The sequence below is a fragment of the Protomyctophum parallelum genome (assembly GCF_964188405.1).
Source record: "Protomyctophum parallelum genome assembly, chromosome: 12".
NCBI classification, from domain to species: Eukaryota; Metazoa; Chordata; class Actinopteri; order Myctophiformes; family Myctophidae; genus Protomyctophum; species Protomyctophum parallelum.
Genome location: NC_139712.1, coordinates 27,366,072 through 27,389,082, shown reverse-complemented (window position 1 = coordinate 27,389,082; position 23,011 = coordinate 27,366,072). Strand labels below are relative to the sequence as shown.

Here is a 23,011-nt window from a genome sequence, read left to right as displayed (position 1 = left end):
AACGTATTGGCGCATGAGGCCCATTGAACACAATTTTCATAGACCCACTACAGTATCATCCACATTCAGTGTCATAGGGTTCAACATGACAATCTGAACAGGGATCAAGTCTGGATGTCAGAGATGAGGCTATATGGAATCAGACAATCCCTAATAATAAGGTTGGAGAAATCAGTCCGAAATTAGATCTGACATTCCTGTTACACAGTCTGTCAAGAGTACTTGGTTACAATTTCCAAGCTTTCAGAGAGAGAGAGAGAGAGAGAGAGAGAGAGAGAGAGGGGCAGGCAGGCTGGCAGGCGAACGCCTCTGGGATGTTAATGTAAAGGTTCGATCAGACTCTGGGCTTTATCTGTGCAGTCGCGGTGACAGAACAAGCAATCCAATGGTTGTATTCTCTCGCTGCTTCTCCAGATTCATCCGCCTGCCAGCTAATGAGCCGTCCAAGTACAGTGTATTTACATTTAAAGTGGCTGCTGTAAGCCTCTCCATTCCCTCAGGTTGATTGGAGAGTCCTCCTCAGCCTTGATTCACAAGTAAATACTGACCTTCAGTGCAGTCCTTTCACTGCAAGCCGGCTAATGTCAGGTTGTCAGTCAAAATGCAAACTACAGCCCAAATTACTGTGTGCGTGAGTTCGTGCGTATGTGCGTGTGCGTGCATACATGCGACGTGCGTGTCTGCCCCTGAGTTGTCTGTTGAATCCTTGATTTGACTGGTGACACGGTGCGGCCCCTGGGGGGGTCCTCATTAAGACCAAAACATAGTGTGACCTTTTAGAAGCTTTAGTAGCTCTCCCCACCCTCACCCAGCTGGGTCTAATTACTTCGCTCATTAGCCCCCCTCCTCCGCCCCGCCCGAAATATCACAAGGACCAAACACTCAAACAGGTACTCTGTGAAGGGCCAATACTGTAACTAAATGACTAGTGGTTTGGAGTCGTGCCAAATGACAGCCTCCCTCTCATTTGGAAGTAACAATGCTATAGTATATATACTGTAGAGCACCGACGTCTGACATCACTGTCGCTAGAGGGCGCTATCCCCCTATGATAGTTTCTTTACAGAAACACCAATACCGACATATTTTACCGTGTTTGTTTACATGCTAGTAGCGCCCCGTTGACTGTGTTTGTTTGGTTAACAACCGGGTTAGCCACATTGACAACGACGTCATCTCCTTTGCTACTATTTCGATTGGTTGGTGCAGGCTAGACGTTATCAAATGTAACTCAATATCATAAACGACACAGTCACACACCTGGCAAAATTGACAGGTGTGTGACTGTTGGTTTGTACATTTTTGGAACACAGTTCCAAATTTACGCAATCTAAGATTAGTCAGAGTGACGTTAGGACTTCGGTACTAGAGGGTATGTGTGTGTGTGACGTCATCATGCCCAGAAGTTATGTGGGAACGCCTACTGAGTGGCAAAAAACTGATTTCTGGCCTTGACTATAACCTGACTCCGCCAGATGGTGGCGGTATCAGGGAGTCAGGTTAGGCCGTACATCCAAACAGAAAAGGTCCTATCTTGATTGCATTAAACAACGTTAAACTCACTTTGCCAGTGGATTTGTCACTCACCTTATGCATGTGCATACCTTCTATAGGTTTGCTTCTGAGGTCAGACCCCCTCATGCTCCAGCAGGTCACTGGGTGTTAAAGTGGGGCCACAACTTCCAAGCAATAGGGTTTAAACAGTTGATCCCTATTTTATTCTCCAGCTATTCGAGAATAACGATGTTGTGTTCTAAGCATGTAGTTTCATCTATCTTGACAGATATTCTCTTATGGGGGCCAGCTAGGATCAAATATTTTAAAATGGGTCCAGGGTCCTTGACATGCAATATACTGTAGTTTGAAAGGCATTGAGTGTTGTTGCCGTGGAACTTGAGCCTTTTAATGAATTTCCATTTTCCTGCAGTACCTGTTCCTCTTGCTTCCCGTCCCTTGGCCTTTTTCTCCCCTCATTAGTCATTTGTACCCGTCCTTAAAGTCCTAGCTGTCACTGATACTGCATATTTAATAAAAATATACATTCGTCCCTTTCTCTGCCATGTTGATGGCTGCAGGGAGGGTAGAGGATCAAGGTTTGCAAGAATACAGAGTAACTAAGAGAGGGAGAGTGAAGGAGAGAGAGAGAGAGAGAGACAGAGAGAGAGAGAGAGAGAGAGAGACAGAGACAGAGACAGAGACATGAGAGACAGTCAGAGGGAGATATGTGGAAGTAGCTCTTCTAATGATTATCCTAAAAGTAGCGTGCTTAATTAGATGGAATGCTGCATACATTGTGGACTGAGTGGAATCATTGGGATAGATTAAAATACTAATTAAACAGGCCCTCGCCGAATTTGGAGAGTGAGGTAGGGTTCAGCTCTTCAGGGTCATTTGCATAACCTTCATCTGGGGAAATGGGATTTAAAGGACCTTCTCTCGTTCTCTTGCTCGCTCCCTTTTTTCTTTTCCCCATTACCGCATCACATTCACATGCTAACAAACTCAATTAAAATTATGCCTCTTTTTTCGCTACCCTTTCACTCGCCATAATTTGGCATAATCTATTAAGACACCTTTGATTTTGTTTTCCAACGTAGATGTTTCCATCAAAGTGAGGAGAAGCTGGGAAAGAGGAAACAAAGACCACACGACAAAGTGTGTGATCTTGGGTGACGGTTATTTAATGTCACCGCACTTTACTTTAATTTGCATGCGAATGAGCCCCGCTAAACAAAGCTTTGGGAATAGCGTATTAGATTAGATATTCATAATACGATCAAACTCTGGTTTGTGGGTCTGATGCGCAGTAAATGTGTCAATTTAACTCCAAGAGTGTACAAAATGGAACTAAATTGACATGTGTAAGTGTCATAGGGGTCATAACATAAGTGGCCTTGAGTGTCCGCCCTGAAACTGGGAGGTCGGGGTTTGACACATCAAAGACTGTAAAAATGGGACCCAATGCCTCCCTGCTTGGCACTCAGCATCGATGGGTTGGATTAGAGGGGTAAATCAACTCTAAATGATTCCCGGGCGCGGCACTGCTGCAGCTCACCGCTCCAAGAGATATGTCGAATGCGGAGAACAGATCTTGCATATACAGCAATGTATGTGACAAATAGTAGGACTTTAATACATCATCATATCATACTTTATACACTCTCTGAGTTACACTCAAAGTTGCGTGTGCAGAATGTGTAGAATTTTACAGTGAGTGCAGCGAGAACGAGTTGCTCTGGAATTAATTGTGTTCTGTGAATTCATAAGCACCCTGTCTGTTTTCTGGCAGACTCCCCCCCCCCCCCCCCCCCCCCCCCCCCATGTCCCCAAACAGCCCTGTCAGTAGTCCAGCCTCTCACAGTGTGGATTCAAAGCTCTAGACTGTTCGGTTATCGCATGCTGAGTAGATGTTTTTGGTTTTTTTCCCATTTGGTTTTTCATTCCGTTTATATTGCGTCGCCGCTGACCTCACAACGTAGGGTAAAATGTCTTCACGCTCAAACCAATATTACCAAAGGCCCCACCCCATCCCCGAACCTTCATTCACCCCATAGCCTGTGCGGGCAGGTCATTTTGTACACAGTGTGACATGACTGTTACATACTGCAGATTGCATCACCCGTGACCTATGCTGTTGCTATGTTTTCAGTACAGTTCCTCAGGAACTGGAAGATCTGCTACTATGTCATCCACTGCCCTCTCAATGCCTCTGTCTGTCTGTCTGTCTGTCTGTCTGTCTGTCTGTCTGTCTGTCTGTCTGTCTGTCTGTCTGTCTGTCTGTCTGTCTGTCTGTCTGTCTGTCTGTCTGTCTGTCTGTCTGTCTGTCTGTCTGTCTGTCTGTCTGTGTGTGTGTCTCTCTGTCTGTCTGTCTGTCTGTCTGTCTGTCTGTCTGTGTGTGTCTCTCTCTCTCACACTCACACACGTATCTGCTCTTGTCTCCTGTGCAGACCAGCAGAAGCAACAGCTGGAGAAGGAGACGGGCCTGAAGATCCTGGAGGCAGGTGTTAGTGATGTAAGTACTGCTCAATGACTATATTATTATTATTATCGTTATTATCATTTTGAGTACAAAATCTGTTGGTGTAGCCTGGAAACCAGACGAATCGGCCACAGGGCTTTTCTTCCTGGACATTCTGGCATTCCTCAGTTTGAATTACATTTCGCTCACCCCAGAGTTGTGGGTGACAAATCAGAGCCCACTATTCAAAGTGAGATGTTTTTGCTGTGACGTTAGAATCTGTTTGTAACCACCCCTTGGAAAAAATCTTCCACAAGAAGGCTTCTGTTGGTGTGCGTGCTTGCATGCATTCTTGTGTGTGTGTGTGTGTGTGTGTGTGTGTGTGTGTGTGTGTGTGTGTGTGTGTGTGTGTGTGTGTGTGTGTGTGTGTGTGTGTGTGTTTTTACATGTTGAGAAGGCTTCTGGTGTGTGTGTGTTGTCACCAGGCAACAAGGGATACGCCTTGTCCTGTTAAATAGTCTCCCTATCTAAAAAGGTCACACTCCAGTTTTTAATGAATTGGCTCCCTCACTATAAAGCCCTATCCAGACACAGGAGTGTATACTGAGACTATTTGTCGTAGGGTATTTAACTCCAGCTCGTTGACGGCCCTAATCATAAGGCCACACTCATTTTCATTAATAAGCCTAGCACATGAACAACCCATAACATACTAGGACCATTATTAATACCTTATTTGATGACCGCTACCCTACTAATCGCGCGTGCACTTGGTGAATGACTGGTTTTGTTGTTTAAAGTCTACATATAGTCTAGACCTAGAGTGTTGTTTTAAAATGGTGTGGTTAGAGGTAACCCATAAAACTCTTTAAGATGCATGCACCTATGTTTTACTCTAGCAAGGAGGTCAAAACCCCAATAGTGGAATGAATCCCACAGTGTCAAATAATTATCTTGAAACAATTGCTTTAAATACAGGAAAGATATAAGTTTTATTTTGGAATAGCAGTCATAGCTTTTAGTAATTACTCAGGTTGAAGCAGTTCAAATCAGTTAATACAAAATAATTAGTTAGTAGAAACAATCAAAATAATTATAATAAAATCATTAAATCTAAATATTCACTTCCCACAAAGTTCCTATCTTAATTCAAGGTTCGGTCCTACTCACAATTTGTTCCATCGCCTTCGTCCTGATGTTGTATTGAGTCCGGTGTGAGGATTAAAGGTGATCAATCTCGTTCCTCGCCAGTTTACAATTATTAGAATTTAGAGTTCCCGAGTTTGAAATCCCCGGGTCTAACTCTCCATAATCGGGAGCTCCTTATGCCAATATGTTCCATTTAGTTTGGCTAGATTTGAATACCCTATCTATTAGTCTATCATCTTAATGTCATTTTTATCTCAAGTATAACTTGGAAAAAATAACTCTTTCAATAGCCTATGGGTTCTGACTATACAGAACATACTAAATCTCTCAGGGTGAGAGGTCTTGAGAGGTCCGCAGCTCTGATGAAATGAAAGCGAAGATTTATACGTGTTTTTAATGCCCCAAATAGGCCGTGTCACCTCCGCTTTCCAAACTCAGTAAACCATCTCTCAGCATATTCACATCATGTTCATGTTCCCACCATGTACTTTCTGCATTTCACCATACAGGATGTCAGTGACAGGATGTTAGTCCTCTTGACCTCATGATCAACTGTTCTCTTTCCCCAGTCTCAAATGTCAGCAAATAACCATATCTCATCCTATGTTTGTTTCAAAGACATGGGCCATGCACATATACTAGTGGCTACCCTCTACCCTTGGTGACCTTTCCCCAGTCATATCCCTGCATATGTTCAATCACAACATAGTCATACGGTCTGCTCTCCATTATACTACTGTCTGCATCTCTGGGCTATTTGCAAGACTAGTAATCTGTTTTCCACAGATCACATGATTTGCACCAAGAGTTACATATGCCATCCGGTTAGTTTCCGTTTGCTCAAGTATTTAGTTTCAGCTTTTCATACAAAAATACAATGTTTCTCTGATGCTTCACTATATACCTTTACCAGGTTCTACATAACCATTTGACAACCTTCATCTAATTTCTTTTCCTCTATATAAATGTATGTGCCTAGTGTAGTTAGACATCTTACCTTCACTGGCCTAGGGGGGAAGGCCTCAAGGCCTCACGGTTCCTCTTATCTATCCCCCCTCTGCTCACGAGGCCCCTCTACCCCCACCCTTCACACTCTGAGCTAACCCAGTGCGTGTGTTCGTGCGTGCAGTTTAATGCATGTGGGTGCAAGTGGTTTGTGCGTGTGTGTGTTCTTACTGTATATGTGTGCGTGTGTGTGCGCGCGTGTGTGTGCGCGCGTGCGCGGAGTCAGCCTGCATGCGTGCATCCTCTCTTATGTCTGAGTTCATGCAACTTCATGAATTACTGACCTCTGCTCTGGGGCCCTTATAGGCAATTCACACTGAGACGGACTGAATCCGTTTCATTAGAACCGTTTCCGAATACGGTTGCCTGGTCCCCGATGGCCATGATTCACATTGCCCGAGATTCAACAGCTCACCGGGTACACTTGCATAACACACTTTAATCCTCCATCAACTCTGCGACATTGTCTCAAATAAAGCCAGACACACATTGCATTGCCTCTTTGGCTCTTTGCCGTTATACTACTTCACTGTCAGCCTTTTTTGTGATGTATTCCCATGCTTTTTGTTCCTGCTTAATGTGTAAAGTGTAATATACCCCATAAGTCTCTGACTCACGAGATATGTCCTGATGTAGTAACAGTCTAACCTAATATATGGAGCACCTATGCCACCAATAAAGGTTAAATTAGACTACAGCAATCCATATTACTCAACCCTCGTTGACAGTGTGTGTGTGTGTGTGTGTGTGTGTGTGTGTGTGTGTGTGTGTGTGTGTGTGTGTGTGTGTGTGTGTGTGTGTGTGTGTGTGTGTGTGTGTGTGTGTGTGTGTGTGTGTGTGTGTGTGTACATGTTTTCGTATGTTTTTGAATCTTTGGGTTTGTCAGTCTGTGAGCAGCTAATCTCGGACACCGGCATGAAACTTTGTACGCACACTCCCAGTAGGCCAAAAAGAAGCCTCCACCACAAATGTTTTAAATGTTTTAAAGAGACAACTACATTGGCACCTGTTCTTGTATAAAGCCATACTTGGAGATTGTCCTAAATACATCTCATCTTTCCTGAAATGGGACTCTGAACCCTACCACACCTGGTCAAGTAATTTCCCCAAATTCAAGGTACCAAAAGTTAACTCTGAACTTGGTACCTTGATCTGCCTTTAGCTTCTGTGGCCCTAATACATGGAATGACCGGCAAACGACATTAATCATTAAATTGACCACATTGGTGCCCTTGAGTCGTTTTAAACCCTTGGTGACAATATATGTAGCTGTTTTTAGATCGTTTTGAAATTTGTCTTGGCTTTTTATTTGTTTACAAATACCTTTTGTTTTTCTTTTCCTGATTTTCTGATGTATTGTGATTTTTTTTTCTATGTGATATTGTATTACTCGACGACACTGAAAATAAGTTTGATTACTCAGTGTAATTTCGAGAATAAATAAAACTTGAATGAATGAATGAATGAATGTATGCATGAATGAATGAATGAATAAATCAGCCTTGTGGTTGCACTATAAATGGAGCATAGCGTTAGTTTATGCAGGGCACGAGAGTCGCAAAAATCTCATCTGTAATCAGCTGTCAGTCTGCTGTTTGCTTTCAATCAGCCACGCTTTCCTACACACCAATCACACCTCATTCCCTAAACGAGGCGGTCCGTTTAAATACAGCTCTCTCCTACACTAGATCTCCGCTTCAATTGCTTCACACTCGATCGGCTGCTGCTGCTGGCAAAGCTTGCCTCCACCACCCCAGCCTCCACCACCCCAGCCTCCACCTGGTAGTCTTGGAACGTTTAACCCATTTAGACCTGAGGCCGATTTTTTTTAAAGGCGTCTAAATCCTAAACGTTTTCTGAAAAATCTGTTTCTATGTCAGTGGTGGTCAACCTTTTTCATGTCAAGGACCCCCAGATTAATCATTTATTTTGCTGCCGACCGTCATCTCAAAATATGTTGTTCCAGGGACACCCTCAGAAGCAAAGATTTGAGTTAAACACATTCGCTGTGAAAGAATATATATTCAAAGATTTGCACCACATTTTTGCACCACATTTTCAATAGCTAAAGTATAACATAATGCTTAAACACCAAAAGGGGTTCCCGTCCTGAATGGGTTAAACTGTATGCATGACTCTAAAGTAAACTGGAATTCAATGTTGCATAACTGTAAAACTGTTTTATGGCTATAATTTCGATTGGCTATGATTGGCTTCCAAAAGAGTGGCCTGGCAGAGATCTGTGCTCCGAGAAACACACTTTTCTAGTTTCAAGTGTACGTCTGTCTCATTTACCATACCCTTGTATTCAGTTCCTTCATGCCTTTTAAAGGCTGCTGTCGCCATGGCAAGACGAAACACAACAAGCTAAATAAATAAAGCCCTGTGCATTTTCTTTTCTTTTTTTCTAACTTAAAGTATGTGTCGCGACCGTGGCAGAGAGGAACAAAAACAGGATTATGTGGAGTGCCGTGCACTTGGCAGCAAGCACCTAATGCACCAATGACATATTCATCAGGAAAGAATTAAGAGGAGCGCATGAGGACACTTGTGACGATCCAGATAAAAGGAGCAGACTGAGATGTGTGTTCGCGCAGCCCTGATAAATATTCATATGTATCAGAGGTGAGGATCTAATCAAGCGGCCATTGATGCGTCAGAGTCCTCCTTGCTCGCCTGGTAAATTAGTTTCTCTATGGAAATGAGACAGGCAGCCTTAGACCCCGGTGAGCCGCCCCTGATCATGAGGCTTGCCGGGAGCTAAATGGATGCAGCCCACGCATCGCAAGACAGTTGCCATTGGCAACAATCGTCGCACACAGTATGAACCAGACACCCCCGCCTCCTCCTCCACCTCCAACACACGCACGCACGCACCTCCCCTCTCCCTTCCTGTGTGTTGTCTCCTCTCTGTGTTGTCTACCTCATTTGGTGTTGGGGTCTTTCTTCGCCCATCTGCCATTTTTTTTAAACATCGCACACAGTCCTCTCGTCTTATGCCACTGTCTCTGTATAACGTTTGTCTCCATTATCTACGATTTGCCCCATCTTCGTTCCTTCGTGTTTATATGGTGACTCTTGACTTTTTTGTTTTAGTCCAGCCTTCCATCGTGCCTCTTGTCCCCTCCGCTTGTTCCCTCTCATACTGATTCCTGCACTTAGCCGTCACCGGCAGTGCGGGCCTGCATTTGGCATATTGTGCCTATTTGTAGATAATTAGCTGCAATCATAGCCTCTCCGCAGGAGCCGTTGTGAATCGTGGGAGGGATTGGAGAGAGGAACGGAAGGATGGAAGGAAGAAGAGAATCTGCCTTCTACCTCATGGGGCGAGAAATCTGTGCCAGGCGGTGTTTGGAGAAACCACAGTGGTGTACGCACACTATTTATAGTTGAATAGGTGGCAAAGTGCAATGACTGGGAATCCCTCACGCAGAGTCCATATTAGCAGCATGCGGGACATCTTTTTTTATCAGATTATGTTGATTTGTCACTAGTTTGTTGCTCAGTAATGGAGGAGTTGCTGGGGACTTGAACATTTTAACTGTGGAGAGTATGTTGATGAGATAGTCTCTGGGCCGGGTCACGGGTGCTTCAAATGCATTTGTTTATTTATTAGTGTAGTAATAATAATAATAATAATAATAATAATAATAATAATAATAATAGTAATAATAATCATAACAACAATAACAATAATAATAAAGAATACTCTTTACTGGCTCTGTATATCTTCTGTATATCTACTGCACACAACAATTGACCAAGACCCACAATACTGTAATATTGTTGAATTAGATTGATGATACTAGTATGGAGTTACATTTGTGTCTTTATTAACCAAACAAAAGAAAAACATTTGAGAGAGAAAAAATCTAAACAGAGCAAAGAATAGTTTTGAATGAAAACAAATTAAAAACGCAATAAAAAAATATATTTGCAAGCAAAAACAAAATGAAATTTCAAAACAGTTGAGAAATGACAGAGTTACCATTTGGGGGTCCCTGGGTGGTCCCGGGGGGTCCCTGGGGGTCCCTGAACCTTGAGACCCACAAAGACGCCCCCAGGGGGGCGACACAATCACAACGAGCCCACCCCCGTCAAAAACGGTTGAGAAATGACAGAGTTACCATTTGGGGGTCCCTGGGGGGTCCCTGGGGGTCCCTGAACCTTGAGCCCCCCAAAGACGCCCCCAGGGGGGCGACACGATTCCAACGAGCCCACCCCCGTCCAAAACAGTTGAGATTTGCACCCTAAGCAAGGGTTTAAGACAGTGGCCAATGGAGAGGTGTCTTACATCTTTTCAGCGTAGGACCCGCCTTCTGAACTTCCACCCCTCACACAAATAATCCAAGAGAGAGAGAGAAAAAAAATCGAGACCAAACACATAGGTTTTGAGAGAGAAGGCGTTTTGCAATCAGAAAGAAAAAACTTTCATTCACAAACGAGGAAAAAAAACATTAAAAACATTTTATTTAGCACAACACATATTATTATTACCCAAACATTTTACAAAGTATTTTGTTTCATGTAGTTTAAACAGTTTTTCCTTATTTTTTTACTTTAATAAAGACACAAATGTAACTCCATATACTAGGCAAAAACAAAGCAAAGTATAGCGATTATTTACCATGATACAGACAGTACTCGTTGCTGTTGCTGAAACCTTGTATGTCCAAAACTGCACATTTTCAGGACATTTACGATGGCTGCAACAGACAGGCTTATACTGTATATGGACATATCTGCGCACACACACCACAAACAGACAAACACGGCTCACCACAACTGTAAATATTATTAGTATTTTGTGTTTTGCTGTTATTATTACCCTCACTGTGGGGATTGTAACTGCTGTTAAAACCCGAAAGGTGCATGTAAGTCTTCTCACAGTAATTCAACACACCGGGGAAGCTGTGAAAGACTCTTCAAGGTGAAAGGAGAATGGCTGTAGATTAGAGGGAAGCGAGTACAGCAGGTAGGAGTGGAGAGAGAGGGATGTGAGGGGAGAGAGGGATGTGAGGGGAGAGAGGGATGTGAGGAGAGAGGGATGTGAGGGGAGAGAGGGATGTGAGGGGAGAGAGGGATGTGAGGGGAGAGAGGGATGTGAGGGGAGAGAGGGATGTGAGGGGAGAGAGGGATGTGAGGGGAGAGAGGGATGTGAGGGGAGAGAGGGATGTGAGGAGAGAGAGGGATGTGAGGGGAGAGAGGGATGTGAGGGGAGAGAGGGATGTGAGGGGAGAGAGGGATGTGAGGGGAGAGAGGGATGTGAGGGGAGAGAGGGATGTGAGGGGAGAGAGGGATGTGAGGGGAGAGAGGGATGTGAGGGGAGAGAGGGATGTGAGGGGAGAGAGGGATGTGAGGGGAGAGAGTGATGTGAGGAGAGAGTGATGTGAGGGGAGAGAGGGATGTGAGGGGAGAGAGGGATGTGAGGGGAGAGAGGGATGTGAGGGGAGAGAGGGATGTGAGGGGAGAGAGGGATGTGAGGGGAGAGAGGGATGTGAGGGGAGAGAGGGATGTGAGAGGAGAGAGGGATGTGAGGGGAGAGAGGGATGTGAGGGGAGAGAGGGATGTGAGGGGAGAGAGGGATAATAATAATAAAACTTTATTTGTATAGCACCTTTCATGACATGAAATGCAGCTCAAAGTACTTTGCAGAGCAATGGAGAAAAAAAAAGAAAAGCAAGGCAACGACATTAAAAAACAAGCAGTAATGGAATACAGTGAGGACATGAATAACAAAAAATAAAATATCAATTAAAAGCAATGTTGTAGAAGTGGGTCTTGAGCTGTGCTTTAAAAATGTCTACAGAGGCTGCCTGACGAAGGTACAGTGGGAGCTTGTTCCATGCCGTTGGCCTGTAGAAGAAAAAAGCTGCTTCCCCGTGTTTTTTTAGTTGCCATTTTTTTAGGCAAAGCGAGCAGGCCAGCAGTGGAAGACCTTAGGGGGGCGGTTTGGGACATATTTAGGCAGGCAGTCATGTAGGTAGGAAGGTGCGAGACCATTGAGAGCTTTATACACAAGTAAAATAATTTTAAAATCAATCCTAAAAACAACCGGAAGCCAGTGCAGTGATGCCAAAACTGGAGTTATATGTTCTCTCATCTTAGTTCTAGTTAAAACTCTGGCTGCTGCATTTTGGACAAGTTGTAATCTGTCAGTTGTTTTCTTAGGCAGTCCTGAAAAAAGTGCATTGCAGATGTGAGGGGAGAGAGGGATGTGAGAGGAGAGAGGGATGTGAGGCGAAAGGAATAAAAAGAAGAGTTTATTAAAAGCCCCAATAGCATGCCCTAGAGGTCGCGCAGCTCCTTACACCCACCTGGACCAAAGTGGTTTGGAATGACAGATGGTGTCATCCTTAGAGCGAGGTGCTCTCACTGTGTGTGTATATATAAATATGATTAGTGGACAAATTGTAGGTATTGTATTAGAGCAGCGATGGCGATGGGGTCACCAAAATCAGTGAGGTTCATCCTTCAATCTCCCTATTACGTTGTAGATTATATAAGATATGTTGTGTGCAAAGTTGATATTTTAGCCCGAGGGTTGCAGTAGAGAAAAGGTTATGGTGTCACTCACATGATTAGGTTTCATCCTCACAGGTGAATACATTCGCTCACCAAGTTTCATGGTAATCTGTCCATTCGATTTGGAGACATCTTGTGTGCAAGCGGACATCTAGGCCTAAGGGTGGGGCTAGGAGAATGGTCGTGGGGTCATGACAATCAATAGGGTTCCTTCTCTGCGATAGAGATGCACGGATGGATGGGTTCTGCCATCATCCAACCCAATGAATGATATTGTCATATTCATAGACCCACATCGTCCGCTTGTCAAACAATCTATGACTGCTGTCAGTAGCATCTTGCTAAAATCAACTATGGTTGGTCCATGACAAAAGCAACTCAAAACATTGTGAGCCGTGAATGGAAAAGTACAATACATTTTTTTTAAAGGTCTTCGTGACACAGCCATCAGTCGGCTGTCAAACTCACGCATGTTTTGTTGCCAAAACGTAGTTGGAGAAGCTGGAAAGTCTTCAATGACCTTGTTTTCCTCCATTATATTGTTCAGTTGGCAGAACAAGGCAGCTTCACAGCCAGAACAAGAAAATAGTTGTTCCATTTATTTCTGTCTGCTTATCACAATCAATTATGGTTATGCGAAAAAAGTAGCTTAATGAGATGTATACAAAATTACATTTCTTAGGGAGTAATAAGTAAAGTCATGTTTTACTGATGGTATAATGAGAAATGTGTCACAGCAACAGCATATAGTATAACTTTTTTTAAAGCCCAACACTGACTCTTTCATCCGGTACATTTGCTCAGTCTGCATTCATCAGTTGGCTGGCATCATTATCATCAAGAACAGGCACACAAATGCTGTAAGTCTGTGAAATCTTACATTCTCCTCATTATCCACCACCAGTGCAGGAAGGGTCAGTGAGTCACCCCAAAGCTGGAGACAGGCACCAGACATGGAGCGGAGGCTTGCTTTCTCCTTGTAGCCAGACAAACACCACACCCGCTGGTACTGGTGGGGAATGCAGAGAGCAGAGATGACGGAATAAAGTAGAATATATGTGTGGGGAATATATATATATATATATGTGTGTGTGTGTGTGTGTGTGTGTGTGTGTGTGTGTGTGTGTGTGTGTGTGTGTGTGTGTGTGTGTGTATATATATATATATATATATATATATATATATATATATATTATTATATTATTATTATTATTATTATTATTATTATAAAAAAAAAAATTATGCATGGATTTCGGAAATTACGTCATAGTCATGTTTAGAGCCTAATTATACATTTCCCATCCCTGCCAAAGTCTATGGACTATTGGACTTTCATTTCTATTTAGGGTAAATTATGATGAAATTCGTGCCAGCCAATGATGTGCAGACTTTAATGTTTAACATGAAAGAAGAGGATCCAAGGCACTCTGTTCCAGTGAGGTGAAAAAAATGCCTTTTTTATTTAAGAGTTTAAGGCATGGCAAAGAACATTACAAAAAGGACCAACGCGTTTCGGCATTCAGCCTTGGATCAGAGTGCCTTGGATCCTCTTCTTTCATGTTATGATTTAACCTCGCCAACGAGCACCTGTATTCAGTTCAACAAACAAAGGACCACGGCAGCGCTCCCTTCCTCTATTCAACAGACTTTAATGTTTGTTTAGGCTGATATAAATACATCTCGCAATAAAATTATTTTGTTTTTCATGGACATGAGATCAACATCAACATGCCCCCAAAAGTCTGGGCGCCCCTCACTTCACACGAGTGTGATCTTTGAATTGAGAATCGTTTTGAATCGAAACTAGAAGATTCACAGCCCTACTAACAAGTATTTTTCCCGCTTCCCTCTATTTTCAATTACAATGTAAAATAATATATACTCAATTATAATGTGTACTCTATAATGCAATTCTGCAATATGCCTGTCTGCGGTAGATGGTCCCCATGTGGTTAAGTTGGTGGTTATAAATTGAGATTCATTGACATTTTGACATTGGCCTCATGTTTGAGATAACTCTGGCAAACTGCTTATGTGAAGTCATCATTATCCATAGTAATCCCTGAGCTGCATGTCAACCGATTATTCTGCTACCATTTGTAAATCATACATGGCAGACACTGACTCTCTCCATGACTCTCTCTTGTGTGTGTGTAGCCTATGGGTGTGTAAGTGTGGTTGTGTGTGTGCACAAAATGTGAAATACTGTACGTATCTGCTAATGTGTGTGTGTGCGTGTCCTGTCCATGCTAACACATCATCGATATTAGCAGATCTTATGCATGCAATTTCCTTGTTCGTTGTATATGCTCGTGTGCGTGTGTGTGTGTGTGTGCGTCTGTGCGTGTGTGTGTGTGTGTGTGTGTGTGTGTGTGTGTGTGTGTGTGTGTGTGTGTGTGTGTGTGTGTGCATGTGTGCGTGCATGCGTGCGTGCGTGCGTCTTTGTGTGTGTACTTATCGCTGTTGCTGCAAAACACATTACCTTGGTACTGTAGAACCCTAACGGATTCTCATTAGATTTCTCCCCATGATGGAAGTGGATGCTGGTGAAATAAACATTAGTGCATAAAACTATATAACAAACATGTGTCAAGTACAGTAGGAGACACTGTACACAATTGCTACCACCTTTTGGAAGGAATAAAAATAGCGTGTGTTTTGTTTTTGCTAATCAAAGTATACCAACTGCAGAGAGGCACGGGCAGAACTCATCTCTGGAAAAGGACTTACGTGGCGATGACCCCCTTACAACCGGATTTTAGGCTTTCTTCCCAATATCCTGCACCATGATGAATGTGTGAGTGTAGGCACCCGAATGTGATACTGAATGGGGGGGTATTATTTAGTAGGGGGGGTATTATTTAGTGTCCCTTCCGGCGTGGGAAGGGACACTAAATAATATCCAACATCTTAACCACACTGGATGCCCTGTTGGCCAGTAATTGGTATACCATACTCACACTGAATGTGAGAGTAGAACTCAGTGAGTGTAATGTGTTGCATTAAAAAGCTACTATAACCGGGGTTGGGGTGGCTGGATGGGTTGCCAGTTCGAACCCAGGCTCCCCCAGAGAGATAGTGTCGAAGTGTCCTTGAGAGCAAGACACTCAACCCCTAATTCCTCCCGATGTGCAAGTTGGTGCGTTGCATGGTTTCCTCTGTCATCAGTGTATTAATGTGTGTGAATGGGTGTAATGCACAATCTATGTAAAGCACCTTGGATAAAGGTGCCATATTAACTCACATACTGTAGATAACACATATTACTGACATAGATATTTGACATCACAGCAATCTAGAGCTGTCATCTTGCAGTGGGCTACCATGAAGCTTTATGTATGTGAGTGTTTTAGATTTCACATTAATTAAACACATTACTGAGTTTGCTCACATAATTCACTTAAACAGTGAGACAGGTGACCTTTTGTGATTTGATTCTAAAAGGTGTCACTTCATTCTAAGTGGTGTGCATGCGTGCGTGCGAGTGTGTGTGTGTGTGTGTGTGTGTGTGTGTGTTGTGCACATGCTCGCTCGCTGCAGTTCAGTTCAGTCTGTGCTGTGGCCACATGCAGGCTTATTCTAATTGCTGCACTAAGTGTGTTCTCTTTTAAACTTGACATCATGTATGATTCTGAAGCAAGGAGTAATTACAACAGAAGGATCACAGACAGTGCTCTACCGCGCGGTACACACGCCGTGTTTACACCACATCCTCAACGAGATTATACATCTTAAACCTTTCATCAGAACGGAAGAGGGATTGGTTATTTTAGATTTGTTTGTGTCGAACACTTTTGTTCTTTCCTCCGGATGAATATGTATCCACATCCCTGACGTTACATGCATGGCTATCAGACAATAACAGTGCATTTGCTTTCCTTTAATCTAACAAAGCCTGACTGCAGAGGCGCACGGCGTCCTAATAACAAATACCATGTGTAACCGTGAGGAAATTCAGCTCCTCCGAGTGAAGAGCACACACACAATTTCAGAGGTGACTTCAAAGGAATCTGGGCTGACCATTCCTACCAGAGAGGGTAAAATAGACACAATCCTGATTTAAATAAATAAAAGATATGAGTTGTATAAATTGATCTTGCAACGGCCATGGCTGTGGACTCTACTTCAAAACATATTTTTCCCTTTCACGGCAGATGAGTGGAATACATTTTCATGGACATAACATCTCATTTTGTCATTTAAACATGAACTTGCAACAATTATGGTTCCCTCAAAGGAGTATATATTACAGTGACATTTGTCTCACTACAGGACATACAGTAGTAAGCTATGCTCTTCCGACACTAGTAGTGTGTGTGTGTGTGTGTGTGTGTGTGTGTGTGTGTGTGTGTGTGTGTGTGTGTGTGTGTGTGTGTGTGTGTGTGTGTGTGTGTGTGTGTGTGTGTGCGCGTGTGCGCGTACGTGCACACTTGTGTGTTGTCTATCAATTCTACATTGGCCTCCTTCATTGAGAATCTACCCAGAAATCTCCATCAGACACTGCCGTGTTAAAGGGCCACTTCACCCTGATGTTTAGGACTGTGACGGTGAAGCGGTGAAATGTCCCTTTAAACCCAAACACTGACGGGGGAAGAAAAAACTAAAGGTTGGCGGCTATAAACATTTTCAACAGTGCAATGAAGGCCAATCTGGCTGTTTTAAAAGTGGCTAAAATGCCATTGCAGTGGCAGATCTGAATGTGAAATGTCACGGCGGAGCAGCCCCACTGTGCCTGCAACCCCGCGCAGCAGAGCTCCAGCTCTTTGGAGGCTCCAGCTGCCTCCCGCTGATGAAAGCCCGACCAGCAGCTCCGTTTCTCTGCAACCTTTTACCATCACCTGACCTTTGGACTGTAGAAATGCCTTTGATACTCATGCCATCATACGGTTTGGTATTTGCCTCTCTCGCTTTATATCGTGATGCTGTGTATGCTCTCTCCACTGGGGTAAAGAGGATGGATGGAGGTCTGTTTTTTTAATGAGTTGTTCTGTTCGAATCAAGTATCAAGAGGGTTTTATTTGTATCACGTATACTCATACAGGTACAAGGGGCATATGTCAGTGTGGCAAGGGATGCAATCATGCAACTATACAGCAATACAATAATGCAAGTGATACACATAAAAGATTGACTGGCAAGACCCACACTCTAGAGTCTAGTCTTGCCAGTCAATCTTGTATGTGTATCAGCAAAAAACCTAGCAGTAGTTGGGGATAAATAGGATAGGATAGGGATGAATTGGGGGAGGGGTGTTGTAAGGTATGTAGTAGCTACACTATACTATACACTGTATACATCAGTGGTTCCCAAAGTGGGGTCCGGGGACCCCCAGGGGTCCTTGTGGGAGGTCCAGGGGGTCCCCAGCTAAATTATAGTTTGGAACCAAATGGACCCTTATGGGTCTGTAACTCTGAGAGTGTACAAATGGAACGGGTCCATTTGGTTCCATTTGTACACTCTCAGAGTTACACTCTCAGAGTTACACTCTCAGAGTTAAATTAACATTGATTTTACAATATAAACCACTGGTTTTTACCTTTTAGCTTAACGGTCACTTTATTATTGCATCAATATTGGTGAAATATCAGACAATATTGGTGAAATACCGTTCAATATCTTTGAAATATCGCTCAATATCGGTAAAAGAAAATCGGCCAATGTGCTACTGATAATACTGTGCATCACTACTGTATGACCGATCAGAATATGCAGATACAGGGATACCTGATGCCATTTGACACTGCTGGGGTTGTGTTCGCTCTCCACTGACCTGCAGACAGACAGAGTCCTCCCTAGACCCTATACCTCCCCCTCGCCTTGTCTCAACCGCTGAGCGCACTGAGACATACTGGTCTGACGTAACACTGTCACACAACCTCCCAACTAAGTATGGCTCTTGGGCGTCAGTGAACCTAGTTTCAGCCACTATCCATTAAGACCATTCAATTTCAACTGCGAAATGTTATTTAACCTTAAATGTGCAGGCATGATATCTTATCTGTCGCATGGAAACCTTACATGTCCAAAACTGTTACTTTTCACGATGCAAATAAAACAAAATAGCAAAAGGATCAGACAGTATACGAGCTCAAAAACTTGCTTCAACCTTGTGGATCTGCTACCTTTGTGTGACATCGTGATCGTAGTACGATCAAGTAGGGCATTAATTTACGACGATAAACAAAAAGTAGGTTTCTGGCCATCAGCGAGGATATGCTCCTGCTCTGTACGTGTGTTTCAAAGACACGGTACAACAGTTGCTTGATGGGGAAATCATGCCTGGAAAGTTGTTGTTGCCTTGGTGCCTGGGAGCAGGTGCACGGTCTAGTACCACAAGGTGATAGTGTGCACGGATGAGAGGGTCCAGGGGGGGTTTGTGGGGGTGGGGGGAGGGGGGAGGGGGGTCTAGACCCCATGGTGTCCACAGCTGGATAGGAGGCAGCGCTTTTAAATGTCATCGTTGAAGGGGCATGTGGGTGCCATTTGGCTCAGCAAGCCACATGCCAAGAAGGGATCAGGCATCAGGATGCCGGAGCGGGGTTGGTTATCCTCCTCCCCGGCTGCCTTCCTTGTATATTGTTTGATTTCTATTCAAATCAGGCTCTTTTTGACAATGGAGAGAGGGGGCATTGAGGTGAGGGAATAATTAAGATGATTGTTGCTGTCATGATAGCATACTGTATATAATAAAATGTCAGTATAGACTATACTGTACCAATAACTGCAATAGGTACTGTAACTGCAAAAATGTCACTTTCGTCTGCATCGTCGCACACTTACTGTACTGTAAGACAGTAATGCACTTTTGCAATAATACATGCAATAGCGTCACACAAAGATCCATTATTTGTGGAGTTACTGAGGTTTCCAACTCTTTTATTCTTTACCATTAAAGGCTGACATTCAAATTGGCCATCACAATTCAACAGCATGAATTATCCTTTTGAGCAATTACCACATTTTGAATTTGCGGTCGACGTAAGGCGACAGATTAATTGTTGCCGAGAGAGCATGTACAATGCAGTCACAACATCACTCTGGGTAAATTAAACATAATCATCTGTCATATCATCGTTTATTGACTTTAATTGACTGTAATTAGAAATCCTGCCGCAACCGCTATTTACCGTCTGCATCTAGGGTGGCCACCTGCAAGACCTCAGAAAGGAGGACACTTTTGCAATTTTATTTCAATTTATTATAATCAATTTATTTTATTTCATGTTTAGATATGTTTTATGTTTAATCTCTTTCTTGTGGGGTTTTTTATACAGTTTTATGGTCATCGGTGTGGGACATAGAATGATGCCAGTAGCCTATATGTTCACAGTGCTTTAGCCTCCCTTTCTTTATGATGTTGAGTTACTTGCTCCATTGCTCATTAAATGTAGTTTTTCATTTTGGCATATTTGGTTTATTTATCTCTGCATTAACTATACTAAAGTGATTGTGAGAGCACAACAAACAAACCGACCATCCCACTGGCAGTGTTGCCAGGTTTTGGAAGAGAACCAAGCAACCATGTCTATGAAAACAAGCCCAAAAGAAGCCTGACTAGGCTTAGTAGCCTATTATATAAAACAAGCCCAAAGTCGCTTATAATTAATCTCTCTTTTTAAGACAATCTCTCTTTTTAAGACAGTGTGGCCGGCTCGCTGCAGAGCTGAGCAGCGCTGCGGAGATTTTAATACCCAGGCAGACGACGTAAATGACAGTAAATGACACAAGCACTGTATATCACAAAAAAACGAACAATTATGTGTCCGGTCAGAGGTTGAGGTGGGAGGAGGACAGGTGGGTCTAAAACCGGACTGTCCGGCGTGAAATCGGGCGTCTGGCCACCATATCTGCATCACATGGTCAAGTAAATGGCCCGTTTAGTTGTTATGGGATGACCTTGACTTGCTTCAGGATCCATTTAGTTTTAGTCACATTTTAGTCATCTGAAGTATTTTAGTGATAGTTTAGTTGATAGTAAATATCCTGAGGGTTTAGTCAACTAAATCTACAGTTAATTTAGTCTACTAAAATGTGTCTTAGCGGGCTGTGATGGCGTTATAATGCCTGATTTATACTTGGCTGCATGTCGAAAATAGCAGATCTACAAGCTTGCTAGCTTGTACTGGTGTGCTATTTTAATAGCACAGCATAAAATGAATCATCTCCACTATAGTCCCTCCCTAACATTTTAGTCTAGTTTTTATTGTCAATATATTTAGACATAGTTTTAGTCACCATTAGCTTTTATCTTGTTTTTATGAAGGTTCTCTCAGTGAAATAGCATAGTCGAAATCATAGTTGACAAAATCAACACGTGCCTGCTGCTGTTTCTAAATACTGCCCTGCGATCGCCTCTATGACATGACATTTAATATTCAAATGCTGTGCCTGTTTAGCTTTGGAAAAACCTTCACTCTGTACCAAGCTCGTAACCTGTTTGGTCAGGAAGTCAGCGAGTCAATATCCTCTCAGTTAATTTAACTGAAAATGCTGCAGGTCTGTGTACACAGAAGCCCAGAAACAGTCACACATCTTCACTTTTATCCAAATCAGTATCAATCTTCTAGTCTAGTGCAGTCAGTTAGAGGCTTATTAAGCCCTTTAGCTTAGTGAACTTGTAATGTTTCTTTGACACCATAATATAATTCTACAGTACTTCATTCCAAGTATGACGCCATCATTGCAAGTAAGGGATGAAACACCAGGATGCTGATAGATGCTGTGAGGAGCAGACTGTCAAGATGTGATTTCTCCATATTTAACGCACGCATGCACGCACGCACGCACGCACGCACGCACACACGCACACACACACACACACACACCACACATCGTCGTGCTCAAACCTGCATGGATGCGTGGTGGACATTTCTGTCTATTTTTGCCACGGACATACAAAATGAGTATATATAGTACTTATTGCTTATTATACATAATATATAATATTACCGGAAACACAAACACGTCTGTAACTCTGAGGCCCCTATTCCACCAAAACAGTGGTGTGGTCAGGGCCAGCAAGGCCTTCTCTGCTGGCCCTGCACTTGCCTGATGCAGAAATGTATATTTTATAATAAATATTTATTTTTCGAAAATTGTATGTATTTATTTTGCTACCATCATTGCATACTGTCTCTCATTCAGACAGGCTGGACGCGCTGCTTCCATTCTGTGCAGGTACAACAGCACTTGGTTTTTTTTAACCAATGAGATTATTTCCTTGTGTTGTCTCTGGGTAAGAATCTCCACCGTGAGGCCTTCAGAATCTCCACTGAATCCCCTTGCTGTTGAATTGAATGGGAGCGATATAGAGATTGACAGGTTCCTTGACAGGTTGAAGGCCTGGTTCATTTCGGCACCGCCCGCCACTGCACCAAAATAACATTTGTTCTAGAACTGGTTCTGTTCTTTCACGGAACCATGCAGTGGCCATTTTTTTATTCCAGTTCCAATTGGAACCAATTAATTTCAGTGGAAACACTCTGAACTGGTTCAATATTAGAATGAAACCACTAGTACCAGTGGGCTCCTTAAAGTGCCATAGTGTCATAGTAAATCAGAAGGTCTGAGGAAGGACTGCGGCCCGAAACGTTACCTGATTAAAAGTAAAGAAACTTGGGAGCCTGCATTGGTGTGCCGATTTTTTCATTTCTTATATTTCTCATAGTAAATCAGAGTCATACATATTCCGAAGAAAACCTGGAGACTGACATTCAGTAATTGCGTCTTATGCTCAAAATAAGAACATTATAATGTTATGTAAAAAACAAAAGAACAAGGCCAATTAAGTCTTTGCCATGGACACAGCACACATAACACATACAGATGAATTTACTAATGCACTTGAGTCACATACTGATGTGACACAGCTAAACACATAAGCAATGACATTATAGCTAGCTACGCATTCACTTTTAAACCCCAGGAACACAAACGCAATCACATTTGTTACACATCGTGAGCACCGCAAAATGAAAAACGTAGCCTAATCATCACGGCCTTACGCAAAAGACATAATTATCTTTGCAAGTGAAAATGTGCGAGATTGATTATATACATTTACATTAATGAGCCATCAACACATGATTAAGTTGCAGCAGTACTATACTGTACGAGTAGTTCTGACGTATGCTGTAGATCATAATTTATTAATTTCTGATAAGCTATGTTCTGTACGTTGTACAGTTGTGTGGGTTTGTTGTCGAGGTGATCCAGTAGCTGTAGCAGAAATCACATTACAAAGAGGCTGTTTTTTGATTATATTCCATAACCCATTAAAACCATGTCACCATACCATTTTAGCTTTTAACTATACTTTAACGATCATTTTTTACTTTGACTACTCGAAAATCGTGAAAATAATTATGTTAGAAT

General features: G+C 42.8%; 1 protein-coding gene across 1 annotated transcript in view; it reads left to right on the top strand.

Moving 5' to 3' along the window:
- ptprn2 (protein tyrosine phosphatase receptor type N2) overlaps positions 1–23,011 on the top strand; it is a gene marked incomplete at its 5' end in the record, with an annotated part of 201,475 nt that overhangs the window by 119,002 nt on the left and 59,462 nt on the right. Inside the window, one exon of the mRNA XM_083777727.1 lies at positions 3,948–4,012. Coding sequence (XP_083633853.1) covers positions 3,948–4,012 — 65 coding nt within the window. The remainder of the gene's footprint in view (positions 1–3,947; positions 4,013–23,011) is intronic.